Source organism: Sinohyriopsis cumingii, chromosome 11 (assembly GCF_028554795.1).
Source record: "Sinohyriopsis cumingii isolate HCF-2022 chromosome 11, ASM2855479v2, whole genome shotgun sequence".
Classification (NCBI taxonomy): Eukaryota; Metazoa; Mollusca; class Bivalvia; order Unionida; family Unionidae; genus Sinohyriopsis; species Sinohyriopsis cumingii.
In genome coordinates, this window is record NC_142971.1 from 54,915,121 (window position 1) to 54,929,028 (window position 13,908).

Below are 13,908 nucleotides of genomic sequence, written 5' to 3' on the forward strand. Positions count from 1 at the left end.
GGGACAACAGGCTTAGGGATTTGATCAGCTTGCACATGTATAATCTGGGACAACAGGCTAAGGGATTTGATCAGCTTGTACACGTATAATCTGGGACAACAGGCTAAGGGATTTGATCAGCTTGCACATGTATAATCTGGGACAACAGGCTAAGGGATTTGATCAGCCTGCACATGTATAATCTGGGACAACAGGCTAATGGATTTGATCAGCCTGCACATGTATAATCTGGGACAACAGGCTAATGGATTTAATCAGCTTGCACATAATCTGGAATAACAGGCTAAGGGATTTGATCAGTCTGCACATGTATAATCTGGGACAACAGGCTTAGGGATTTGATCAGCTTGCACATGTAAAATCTGGGACAACAGGCTAAGGGATCCGATCAACCTGCTCATGTATCTGGGACAAGAGGCTAAGGGATCAGCTTGCACATGTATAATCTGGGACAACAGACTAAGGGATTTTATCAGCCTGTGCATGGCAAGATTTAATTTATTTTAAGGTTACATTATTGACAAAGGAAATTGCATTTATGCAAATACACAACATTTCATTTAATGAATGGATTTCTTAATTTAATTTTCTGATTTCATTCATTTTGTAAGAAGCAGCTATTAAAAGGCCTTCTTGTTTTGGTCATGGTGGCCATATCTGATGATGGATTAATATAAATGATATGATGCTTTCTGTCAAATCTGGTTTGTTTATGTTCAGTACTTTTCGAAAAGAAGCAACTGTTCAAAAAATTTAGTTTTATTAACACATTAACCCCTAGCAACGACTTTATGGGGCAGGAGGTAGTAGCCTGCTGCCGAGCTCTGTAGCGTCATGGTCATGCATGATACACTAACATGGATGGTATTATAGAAAGGTAGACAGATGTAGCTCTACAATGATACCAAATAATCTGGAATATCTAGTTGCACTACAAAATACAGATAGAAAAACCTCATTTTTTGGACCCGACTTTTTTTTACGCAAAATTCTCCCGTGGTCGGAATCCCATTTTGTGTCTGGATTTTAGACTTTTTGGTCTCAGATCTAAGGCAAACCGGTATCAACTGCAAGCAGACAGATAAGCCTTTGCAAAAAGTAGGATAAGATGGGCATTTGTAATAAAGAGTAGTCTTCATACAAAAATAATGGCTCCGTTTAGCAAAAAAAAAAAAAAAAGACAACCACAAGTCCAACTTTTACCCTTCTGCTCATGTGCGAGTCTAATAGCCAACGAAAAACGATGTTTCTAACACAACTAGGCAGTATGTTATTGAAAGATGACCGGGGATTTGGTGTTTTCGAGTCTATTCAGAAATAGCTTTCAAAATGCGTTTCCTACTCGATTTTCAGGCAAAAATGGCAAAAACCTCCAGGGGTTAATGTGTTAATGGCAGCCATATTTGAGCATCCATAATTAAACACATTCAAGCCACACAGCTTTCTATATTTTGTACAATTCTGTTCAGCTGTTTTTGAGAAGTCATTTGAACATTGTTCTATTTTTGGGAACAACAGTCATGATTGAATATGGATCAGCATTTCATTAGTGAGAAGCTGGGATTTACTAATCCACTTGTCCAAAAACCCTGTACAGACTCAAATTCAGTTCAGCAAGCTCAAGCTTACAAGGTACTTGTCCATGGTAAAGTCCAAAACATTTAAAGGGGAATACAAGGTACAAAAAGTTTTATTTAAAAGTTGGTGTTATGTACAAAGTACATAAAGCACTAGCTGTGTGAATTGTTTTACCAACAAGTAGTAGTGTTCAGTTCCTAATGCTTTAAGTTCTGCAAGTTATATATATATATATATATATATACACACACACACACCCTGTGATCTTGAAACAGTACATATATCAGCACCTTCAATTAGTGTTTATCATTCTTCTACATAACTGGCCAGTTTCTTTCATCTATTGTGTCCTTTACATCTTGTAGTCTATGTCATGGTCAGTGTTTTCTCTCAAAGATGTGATAATGTTAATATTTACAATTTAAAGCAAGTTTTGACAAATAAAGAATAAATATTTATAATATGACTTGTCACTTACATTGTAATTGTAATACTTGTATTTGTCTGTGATTCACTGACTTTCAGGTACAAGTTACCCTTTGGCAGTCTGACAGATTATAGACTCTAAACAATCTGTTTGCCTGGGATTGTTTTTTTTCATACATGCCACCAATTTTAAGGTAATCGTTTATAATACAGCTTGTAAAATTTCTTTGACCAGTAAATTTGGAAATAAAACTCAAATGATTAACCAAATGGAAGATTTCATTCAAAGTGTGTGATTCATATTACAAAAATGCAGCACCCTTAAGCCATGTTTATGATCTGATGTTTACATTATCAGTACAGGAGACCTCCTTCTCAATAGTCAGCTTGTTAAATATTCTGAAGCATGTTGCTGATTTCAAGGTGTCGATATGATAATTGTCAAGTAAATGGATAAAGTAAGCATTCACAAATCATTCAGTTGTAAGTATAAATAAATTGTTACAAAGAGCCTAACTTTTGTTAATTTCACTCTTACTTGAAAATCTAGCTGTTTCCAAACTCTGTATATCTATCCATTTATCTGTCCATACACAAGTACACATCTGCTTTAGCTCTTCTAATGCTTTATAATCAACAAATCTACTTGTATTATTTACATACAAATTTTTGTTAACATTAATTACTGACTTTTGGTTTTAAGGTACCAACAAAGATAAAAAGAAAACAAAAGTTTAAAAAGTATGGTTTTACTAGTGTTGGAATATTATGTTTGGAGCAATCTCGAATTTCCCAAGGGCAAGTTAAATTTTGCAATCAACTTACTGTGGGCAAGCAGAGTTTTATAGAAAACTCTGTAAATCTCTGGAGAAAGATATTTTTCTCTCTTTACTTCCGTTTCATAATCTAACAGGTATATTATGCCAAGGTTACATAGTAACAAAATCCATTCCATAGTTCCATGTACTAAACTGCCTAAATGCAATAAGTGACATAACCATGCTGACGTAATAAGTACCATATATATTCCTGTGTACAGACTAGCTCCTCCCCCCTCCCTTTCCAATAAATGATGCTGACTGGGGGTTTATTTATAAAGCTAGGCATTCTAACATTCTTAGACATGTAAGGGAAACGAACAAAAACCTAACCATAACATGGCTATCTGGTACAAGAATTAAGTTAGTGCTTGTTGATGGGTTTTTACCAGTGAACTAAATGTGCAAATATTTGTCAAATCAATTATAAATTAATGACTTGCAAGTCAGTGTATATGGTAACTGACATAATAAAGTAACATCTATATAAATAATACTGGTACAGCTAACAAATTTTTCTTGTAGATTTAATGACAAATTTATTTATATAAGAATTTATAACAGGATGATACAAAAATCATCAATGTGACATTTAAACAAAGGATCAGATTATTCACAAGTACACATATTACATAATCATGAATTCTACAGCAGACTGCAAATGTGTCAATTCGCTGACTAGTCACCATCAGTGGTACTTACAGAGCCATGTCTCACAGCCCGCTTTTCATTATCTCGAAGCCACTGGAGGTAAGACTCCCTTGCAACTTGTTCCTCAATGGTCTCCTGTGTCACCTCCCAGTCAGTCTCTCTCAACTTATCCTCGAACATAGCCTGCAATAAAATAACATAGAAAAATCACCTGACACTCAAAAGAATTCTCAAGGAGGACCATCAAAGTGAATGTACCGTAACGCAATGATAAAGCTAGGACTGTTCCACATCCTTAAAATACTGCTCCAGATCACACACACAATTTGATTGTGTCCCTTTGTCATTCTAGCTGTCTACCTTCTGCTCAGTTGTTATATGATATACACTATATTTGGGTTGCAACATAATAATACCAATATATATATATATATATATATATATATATATATATATATGATGTGAAATATTACCTAAAAAGGTTAGCCAATCTGGTAGAAGATCACCTCCTTAATATGCATCATTCTTGGTCATTACTGAAATCATCCAACATTTTGATGATATAAACCCATATTCTTAATCTAATTGTAACTGAATCAAAGATACAGACTCCAAATGAGGTAAAAAGCAATCGTTGACAGACATATGTACAATGAATGACAGATGATGGGCCATAAAATAAGCTTCCGTGGCCATTTGGACAGGAGAGCTAAAAGTCACTCAGCCTCTGGAAACTAAACACAGTATGTGCTAATGTCATTTTCCCTAGAATTAGGCATGTATATCTAGTCAAAATTTGAGAGTCGAAGGATTAAATGAAGTAACATGACCTCTTGATCACATTTCTTGACTGGATACACCAATGTCAAAGGTAGGCACTTGCTTAAATTGAAAAGGGGTGTGTGTAGGTGGGATGCACTTATTAACCAGAAGATGACATGCGCTTTTAGGGAGGTAAAACAATACATATTTTAGAATGGTAAGTTTAACAAATGCAATTACCTATTTTCTGCCACAAATTTAACCCTTTACATAATGTGACCCTTTGGATGCCTCTACCCAATTAGCATGCAAGCATGTTTGGATGCCTCTGCACCATCCACATGGAAGCATGTTTGGATGCCTCTGCACCATCCACATGGAAGTATGTTTGGATGCCTCTGCACCATCCACATGGAAGCATGTTTGGATGCCTCTGCACCATCCACATGGAAGCAGTTTGGATGCCTACTGTAGCTGGTTTCTGTAGTGCAACCTCTGGGGAAAATCCTCTGTTAGATACCACATTCATTGAGGTAAATGACCATTATGTTAGATCACGTGGTTGCTATTTAAGATCTAATTGTAATCTTCTATTTAAAATGGAGATTTTGGATTTTGTTCAGTAATTTCTTGAGTCTGGATGATTAAAATTAAGACTATGAAAGCTTTATTAAATCAGACGATATAAATGTAGGCAACACTGATTTTGAGTTCATCAGATTCAGATGATTGAGTGATACAGACACAGACAAAGAACAGGTAAATTTCAAGCTTAAGAAATGGTGGATACAGCTGATCACATGGCTTCACTGGCTTGACGGTAAACAAGTTCTGTCTAGATTTTAAAGCACATACAAATTTTTCTGTAAAAAAATAATTATATAACAATAAAGATCAGCTTTTGAAAAATACCCAAAATGTAAAATAGTTAAAATTGATGTTGAACTGAATATACACTACACTGCTATAAATTCAACAGGCAGGCTGATGTTTATGGAGTCAAATATGTAACAGGTGTTCTATTTACAGCAACCAACTCTATGAGGTAAAGAGTTAGAAAAATTCCAGACCTTTTCCAGGTTTAAATATAAAATTTACGAACCTTCCACACAGTTTTGATTATGTATACTAACACTGCCCCTAAATGCAAAAGAACAGTCACATTATTAGTTTATGACTATGAGTGCTGAAATAATGAAAAATGTTTCAAGATGATTATGTCACTTTTCAATTTTTCCTGATATTTTCATGACCTGGAAAAGCAATTTTAAAATTTTAGACCTTTTTCAGAATTCGAGACCCACACTGGAACCCTGCAATTAATACTCATGTGTAACAATAATTACCAAATGAATAAAACTGTGAATATTGATATCTGAAAAATATTTCGGATCAACAACAGCTGTCTCATGCTAGACTTAAATTATCTGAACTAAGAGTAAACTAGGCAACAGTGTTTATACATATTTTAAGCTATCATGTTTATTTCACTGAAAGGGATAAACAATGGAGGAGGACAGACTGTTCATTTTTGGACAGTGTTTCTCATTTATAACAAAAGCCATAAAGATCATGTATGAATTCTGAAAACACAGTCAATAATGAGTGTTAATGTTTAGAATGTTACGATATATACCTTTATATGGCAATTATTTACTTTATTTGGGTCCTCATACATCCATATTGCTTTCAAAGGTTGTTATATACACACCTCGAGAAGTACATGCAGCAAAATCAATGTTAAATTATGTGGACATTTTTAGATAAGGCCAACCTAAAGGCGTGATCAAGTACAAACCAAATTGAATGCCACATGCTGTGATAAAAGCTGCATATGCTGAAAACAAATTTGTACCATCCTGTTATTTATTATGATAAACCTTTCTTTCCTGACTCAGTCTAGTACCTGGCTACCATTCAAAAGATTCTGGTTAAACTATTTTTGAATAAATTTTAGAGCAACAATTAATAATTTGAATAAATGTGCCTACATGGCCACAATGACATATACTTTAGTTTGTTTCATTTACTATCATAATCTATTGATAGCAAGAGTCTCTCTCTCTGTATCATGATATATTATCACTAGAGTCGTGATTTTTCAATGCAGTGATGATATCCAACCACCTCCAAATAATCTCTGATGGATACATTGGCTTCATACTCACTACTTGGTTGGGTTAAACATCATCAGTAAGTTAGAAATTTTCTTGCCATTACTGAATTTTAAAATGTGAAATTACCTTTTCCAAATGTAAATCCTCAGATATTCTTTTGGCATCTCGCATCAAATTTTTTTCAGCAAGCTGGAAGAAAAGCATATACATGAAAAAAGGTAGAATAGAGTGAACAACCACGATGGACTTTAAGGCATATATGTTATAAGGAACTAATCTGTTATGTTATGAGTCTGTACCACAGCTTTCATTTAACATTTTCATTTATACCAGAAATGCATTTATGAAACACAAATACTTGACCACAGTACCTGTACATTTGACCAAATAAAAACCTATTCAAGACATGACAGACAGAAGGCCAAACATACAGTATATTCTTTATGTTTTTACAGATTGCCCACTCAATCTGGAGGGCATGGACAGAGTGGCAGGGGGAAAATACCCATTATTAGTAGTGTAAGTCCCTTAGTCTGGTGAATTTCCTTTCAGCATTTTAGCAAGTGAATTCTGTTACTTGCATTGTGTATTGGAACATGCTGACTCATGATGTTTTGACAGCATTTGATAAACAGATTTGGTATGTACTGTAATCTTTAATGATTATTTTGCGCATATTTTATGTGTTAGTCATAACTGTATAATGAAATAACATTGTATCATGTATAATTTAGCCAGAACACTGTCAATTTATTCCAATATTCCAATATTTTGCTGTAATCTTGCTGACAATACAAACTAATCTACCATTTGCACTCTTTTGGTCAGCAAGCGCTATGCAATCTGATTGGCTGTTGGTCACATGACCATTTTCTATAAATAGCACCAAGTACATGTACTGGACAGCTTCATTGTTATCTTGTCCAGCACTCAGAGCAGACAGAAGTAAAGCATCGGGTGACATTGCAACTATTTCATCCATTCTATAATGTCTCAAGCTATGTTAGATAAAGTCAAGTTGCAATGGTTAGTTCTTAATGAATGAATGTTTGACTGCTAAATATGTTGTTTTCAAATGGATTACAATTACAATCTAACATGTTCTATCATCTGGCTGACATAGGACAAAAATTTGCAGGAAACCAGCAATCCTTAGCTAAAGATAATTTTTCCATAGTTTTTGCTAGTATGCCGTAAGTACATATTTTAAGAATAATTTTCGTAAGACTTATGGCAAAATCGTAAGAGTTGGCAGGTCTGTGAATAATGAAGCAACATCTTGGCCTCTGAAATTTCTTTGGATATTGTGAGCCTTTAAAAAAAATTTTTTTAGAATAACTCACAGTATTCTAAAAGGTAATTTTTCAAATTCAATCTGTCTGCAGCATTAAGAGATTAGTGTTAGGACTGGTCGGACTGGTGTCAGGATAATGTGACTAGGTGAGATGTCATGCTACATGTTTGCTGCATGATGCCCCCATGCTAGACATCACTATAAACTGCCGGGGCCCCAAGTGGCAGAGTGGTCTAAAGCGTTACAGATCGCAGCCATCTCACCTCTGTCTGCGTGGGTTCGAGTCTTGGGTTCGGCCTATAAGGGTATGTGAGAAAGCTTGCCAGTAGCTTCTTGTAGGTCGGTGGTTCTTTCTGGGGGGTTTCCCTGGTTCTTCCTCCACCAATAATACTGGCTGCCATGTATAGCCAATATTGTGCTGAAAAATGGCGTTAAACCCCACAACAAAACAAACAAAACTATAAGCTGCCACACTGCAGACATGGTAGCGACATGACTGAATTTTTTTTAAAGCTATATTAAAAATCCGAATTACACACACACACATCTGTCAGGAAGAGATGGAAAAAAGTCAAATTGGATTGAGAGATAGATAGAAAAAATGAGTTGGAAAAGTTACTTGTGAATTAGAATTGGCTTATGAAAAAGTCAAATTCAAATCTAAACTTTGATTGCATCAAACACAAAAAACGTTTTAAATATACATAAAACACAAATATGGGTTATTCAGATTGCATGAAAAATTATACATATCACATACAACAGGCATAAACTAAAAGTTTTGTTTTTAATTTTGAATTTTTTAAATAAAAATTACTGAAAATTGTGTTTTCTCAAAACACGGCAGGTTTAGAATCATATTTTTAGCAAAGCTTCCATTTTATTAAAATCAGATCTCAGTTTACCTAGGACAGTGGTGACCTGATTTAGACTGCGCTGTGTTAAGGCACGTATGTCAACATCTTGAAAATACATTTACTCACTCATTTCACCAGCTCTATCAAAGTTAACTCAGGCAAACAATTTTTGTTTCGACAAGCCAGACGGGCACCTCACTTTGAATAAAGGATGGGCCCGAACTAAAATCAGTGGGGCCAGAGGTGTCGAGCTATCAGATTTTTTTTTAGCACTGCTGGTGTAGATAAAAGATCTGTGAATTGATTGATGCATTTTGTGAACACTTAGTCGGCCTTCAGCCTTTTTTTTCGAAACTAACAATTTTCCCAGGATTTAAAATATCCAACGGTATGTCTGGAACAGTGCCAACTTTTACTCTAGGCCTAGCATTTGCGTATCCTAGAGCTGCCATTTTTTCTGGATCCCTCTAGTAACATTCCTCTGAGAAATGTAATGAGCACAGAGTGCTGTATGGTGTTGCTTTGAAATCGATTCACTTGTGACAATGTATCCATACTTTATGCCAACATCTTTTGGAAAAGAAAACAAATGTTTTCCGCAGGCTTTTCTTAATGTGCTATTACAATGTAAGCAACGCAAAACAACATTTTCAATTACTCTGGCAACTCCCACTTGGGATGCTGGAGTCGCTACTATAACATCACATCCCGAAAGTAACCAAATAGGCGCATAAATTTTGCATACCAGGTCGGGGAAATTCAGCTCCTAGAAGATATGCCAATATTTAAATATTGGCATTACGGTTGCAGATGATACTTCAGAATAAGGTTTTCTTCTATAGTGTTTTTATTATTATATTTCCATTGGTTTCTGGTCTCCTTTAAGCAAACAATTTAAAAGTAATTGGAGGAGTGAAAAATTAAATCAATACATTTCTCACATTTGTGTATTTTAATAACAGAATGAAATCTGTTAATTTCTTTTTCCTTTTGTTTGTTTACAAGCATAACCCCACCCCCATCTCTCTCATCAAATTTATTATAATTAAATATTTTTTTTACATATTATCAAGCACTTAATTATTTAAGTTGGTACATTTAAAAATTCCAGAATAAGAGTACTTTGTGATACAGAAGAAAAATTATCAGTCTAAATATTAAACTGAAACAAGATTCTGGAAAGAAGCAATAAGATTATTTTTTTTATGTAGATTTGCATTTTAAACTTTAAGATGCATACTCAACACATGAAATGGGCAAGCAACAATGGCTTTTTGACTGTTCATCAAACTTTGTTCCAGAGAACACATTTTCACAGGAAACAAGAATATCATAAAGGACACATTATATGCCTGGCCCATATTTAATACTACTTTATGCAAACACTTAAGACACACTAAACTTAATAAGCAGATGATGTTATTTTCTTATTAAACTTAACATGACCATGACCTGTGACACTTAGATTATAGAATCTATAGGTTTCTTTAACATCTAAAGTGTAAATTATCCACATAATCTGGTCAAGGAAAGATTATTCTGTAAAACTCAATTTTCTTTGAGGCACAATCACCTTGAACTTTGACCACAAAATAAATAGGTCTCTTACATACCTTATGTGTCAAGGAATATGGTTTACAAGTCAAATTTTTAGGCAACCCGGAATTTTCATCTTTCAGTTTACAGTGACCTTGCCCACTTGCCATTTAATGCCTAAATCAACTGGCTTCTTTCTTACCCAACATGGAAATCAACCACTAAGTTTTGTAAATGAATTTGGACAAGAACTGAAATTTTCACTGAAACCATTTTTGTTCTTTCAGTCAGTCACCTTGACCTTTTGACTCTCAAATCCAAGCTTTTTAAATACCCAAAATGCAAGCCATCCACTAAATTTGGTCCAGGTTTGTGATTTAGAACTAATTTTATTGGATAGAAACAATTTATCTTCTTTCATCCACAGTGACCTTGACCTTTAACAAGTAAAATGATCAGCTTCATCCTCAACCCAAGTACAAGCCTTCTACAAAATATGGTCCAGGTACGTAATGTTGAATAGGTGGTATTGGACAAATAACATTTTTTTCTTCTACAGTCAGTGACCTTGACCAATGACCCAGAAATCAATTTCCCTATCCCAAGTGGAAGTCATCCCCAAGTTTGGAAACTGTATATGGTGGACACCACAAGTTACTGCATGGAACGAATTCTCTTCTTTCAGCCAGAGACAATAATTTCTGACTACTAAATTAATATGCCTTCTTCCATGAATAAAGTATGGGAAAGGCATGTGATCTAGAACTAAAGTTATTGTGTGAAAACCATTTTTCTTCTTTCAATCACATTGAACATTCAGCCCAGAGGTTCTCCCCTATCCAAAGTGCAAGACATTCACAAAGTTTGGTAAATGCTGATGGTGGACAACTTGAGTCATTGTGCAAAAACTAAATTGGTAACAGACAGACATATTGACAGACATCAAAACATAAAATGCTTTATCTTATGGAAATCATATCTAAATGCTCAAAAGAGTGGTCTATAAACACAAAACATTTTAACTAAAATTCAAACGTGAAAGCCACTGGAAATGTGGTATCAAACATTTGTTCCAAACCAGTTTAACTCAGATCATTGTGAGACAGACTTGTAATAAGAAGGCTTGAATTTTAATACCCACCAAGGCCAGCATTAGATTGGCTGCATGGGTGTGTCCTTCTGAAAGGAAGTTAGCTCCCATTTCCTTGTCATGACTGAGCCAGTCAAAACTGAAAGTATTTTGAAAATCAAAACATGCTTATGATTCAAATGTAAATTCATCATTACCTGCAAACATGACATATTCAGCACTTGAATGTGTCCAGTAAACTTACCCCAGGTTGGAAGCTAGGCAAACCAAGTCCGACGCCGATCGTGGCTTTATACGGGTCCACAACAGAATTGTAGTGTATATTCCGATGGTAACTTATCCTTATAGGTTCATTATCTGTTTTATATGCTCCATGAAAAGTATTAATTGGTTCTGAAAAGTATGAGGATTATGCTAGATGAATTGTTTATGTGCTATGATACACAAAAACTTCATTATAATTCTATCAAAAATAAGGAAAACTATTTGCTATGATTTTTCTTCACTGCATGTTATATTGGTTTAACAGAATGCTTTAAAAATTCATCATTTTACAAAATTCAAACTAATAATTAATCCAGCACTGGAGAATCCACTGCTTGATGCCCATGACAATTAAAAAATGTGCAGGGCTAGTGTTCTTCACCATTAGCATGCCTGCTTAAACAAACTTTTTTTTCTGCCAATTATTTATACAGTACATGCTTTCTAGACAATATGTCAGTGTCAGTATCAGTGTGAGTGCAACAAGATATTTTGATTTTGATGATTGTTATCATCAAGAAGTTTATGTTTGTTATCAGAGTTAGAGTTATTGTTGAGAATTGGGTTGTACCAAGTATTTCACTTAAGGCAGGTATATAATACTAGAAACAAAAATACAAAAAATGTTTCCATTAGATCAAATATTCCTGGAAGACTGGGACAATTTTATTTAGCAGAAAGCCACACAATATGAACCACTGTTGAAGACTTTCAAAAGGGAGATCCCACTAAACTAGTCCTGTTACATGCAGGTCATGGACACAATAGACCACCTTAGCCGAGATTTTTTAAAATACATTTTTTAAAAATATTAAAAACATGAAATATACTATTATTTCATATTCATTGGTACCGTTGTCAAGAAGACAAATTTAGGTCTAAGAAAATATACTCAAACAAATTTTAGTCTCACACAGGTGATTATACAGGTATATCAAAAGATAAGTTCAAGGTAAATTTAATTTTATTCACTCAAAAATGTTAAATGAAGAGTATCATGTGGTCTGTTTTGTATCCATTGTCACGTTCAATGCAATATGATGTTGAATTTCAGGGAAAGCCACAAATAGGTTACAACATTTCTGTTCTTTACAGAAACAAATGTGATTAAAGATATGCTTTGACTCTGATTGTAACTGTTTGATTTAATGAAAGTCCAAGACAGTCCACAGGCGAGCAAATCATTTATTTACGTGTATCATCGATGCAATGCATGTAGCATTTTACCTGGGCAAACATGTCACATAAAAATTCTCCAAACTTCTGCCCTATACAATTAATTCTCTGTCAAAAATCATACATTCCACCCATATATAAAAGAAATAAAAAGCCTTTATTTCTGATCATGTAACAAGAGTCCAAGCACCCTTGGTGCTGATTTGGATCAGTCTCTTGCTGTGCATTCACGTTTGTAAATTTTGCTATTTCCAAAATAGCACAGTCACTAGAAAATATCTTAAAATTTTCAAGAAGTGTTCAATATCTATGCAATACTCGTGCTGAGCATATGCATTCAGAAAATGTGTCAATATTACAATCCGACTGAGATTCAGTAAAAGTGACAAAATTCTGGTGAAGTACATATCTGTGAATTCAAAGCCATAAATGTACAATAATCACTATTGCCAACAATGTCTATCCATTCTTGTTGCAAACAATCCATTTTCTTCTTCTTTTAGAATTCTCTAATTTTCAATTATTTCAACCCCCGACACATCACACTATTCATCCTATAAGTCTGCCATTTTGGATGCATTTAGATGACTCTAAAGAGTTACATTTAAAGACTATAAAGCCTCATTCTCACCAATTACCTACTTTAAAGTCTGAATTTATTCAAACATTATGCAAATTAATCATACTATGAAAGACTTATTAACTAATGAGGTACCCAAACACTGAAATTTCAGTGAATATACCAAGACGTTACATATACAAAAGGCTGGAATACCAGTCTGCAGTAATGAGTTGCTATTGTTCCTGCACTGCTTTACTGATCCGGATTATTGAATGGGTTGAGAACAAAATGGAATGGTCCATTTGATTTTTGTACCTTAAAAAAAGCAATGTTTCACCCAAACTGATTAAATTTTAGGATGATTACAGCACTACTGCATGGTGCAAAAGATACTGCATACAAAATTTATTTTTTGGGCAAGTAAATTTTTCTGCTGGGTATGGTAAATTTATTTCTACCTGTCTGGTGTAGAAGTGAGTATAAATTCAAACTGCAGCTCTATAAAGGATTCAAAGCATTCTCAACAAAGGAAAAAGCCACTTAAAAGCAACTGTTCAATACAAACAGGTCTTTGAGGAGCATTTAATCTTAGAAAGAACAATCCTAGCAATTCTTATCATATCATGACTGCTGCAAAATGAAAATCAAACATAAAATTATGCAGTTTCTTTCATATACCTACTAATACTCTAAAAGTCTGCCACTTAATAGCACAAAGCAAAATTTTTTATCGTATGAATCAAGCTGTGCAAACTGAGTTTTAATGTTCATTCCAAC

General features: G+C 34.4%; 1 protein-coding gene across 1 annotated transcript in view; it reads right to left on the reverse strand.

Annotated features, from left to right (window-relative positions):
* LOC149788481 (OTU domain-containing protein 5-A-like) overlaps nt 1–13,908 on the reverse strand; it is a 42,982-nt gene that overhangs the window by 17,379 nt on the left and 11,695 nt on the right. The window contains exons 5-7 of the mRNA XM_089974468.1: nt 11,374–11,522; nt 6,479–6,541; nt 3,525–3,656 (exon numbers count right to left, since the gene is read on the reverse strand). Coding sequence (XP_089830594.1) covers nt 3,525–3,656; nt 6,479–6,541; nt 11,374–11,522 — 344 coding nt within the window. The remainder of the gene's footprint in view (nt 1–3,524; nt 3,657–6,478; nt 6,542–11,373; nt 11,523–13,908) is intronic.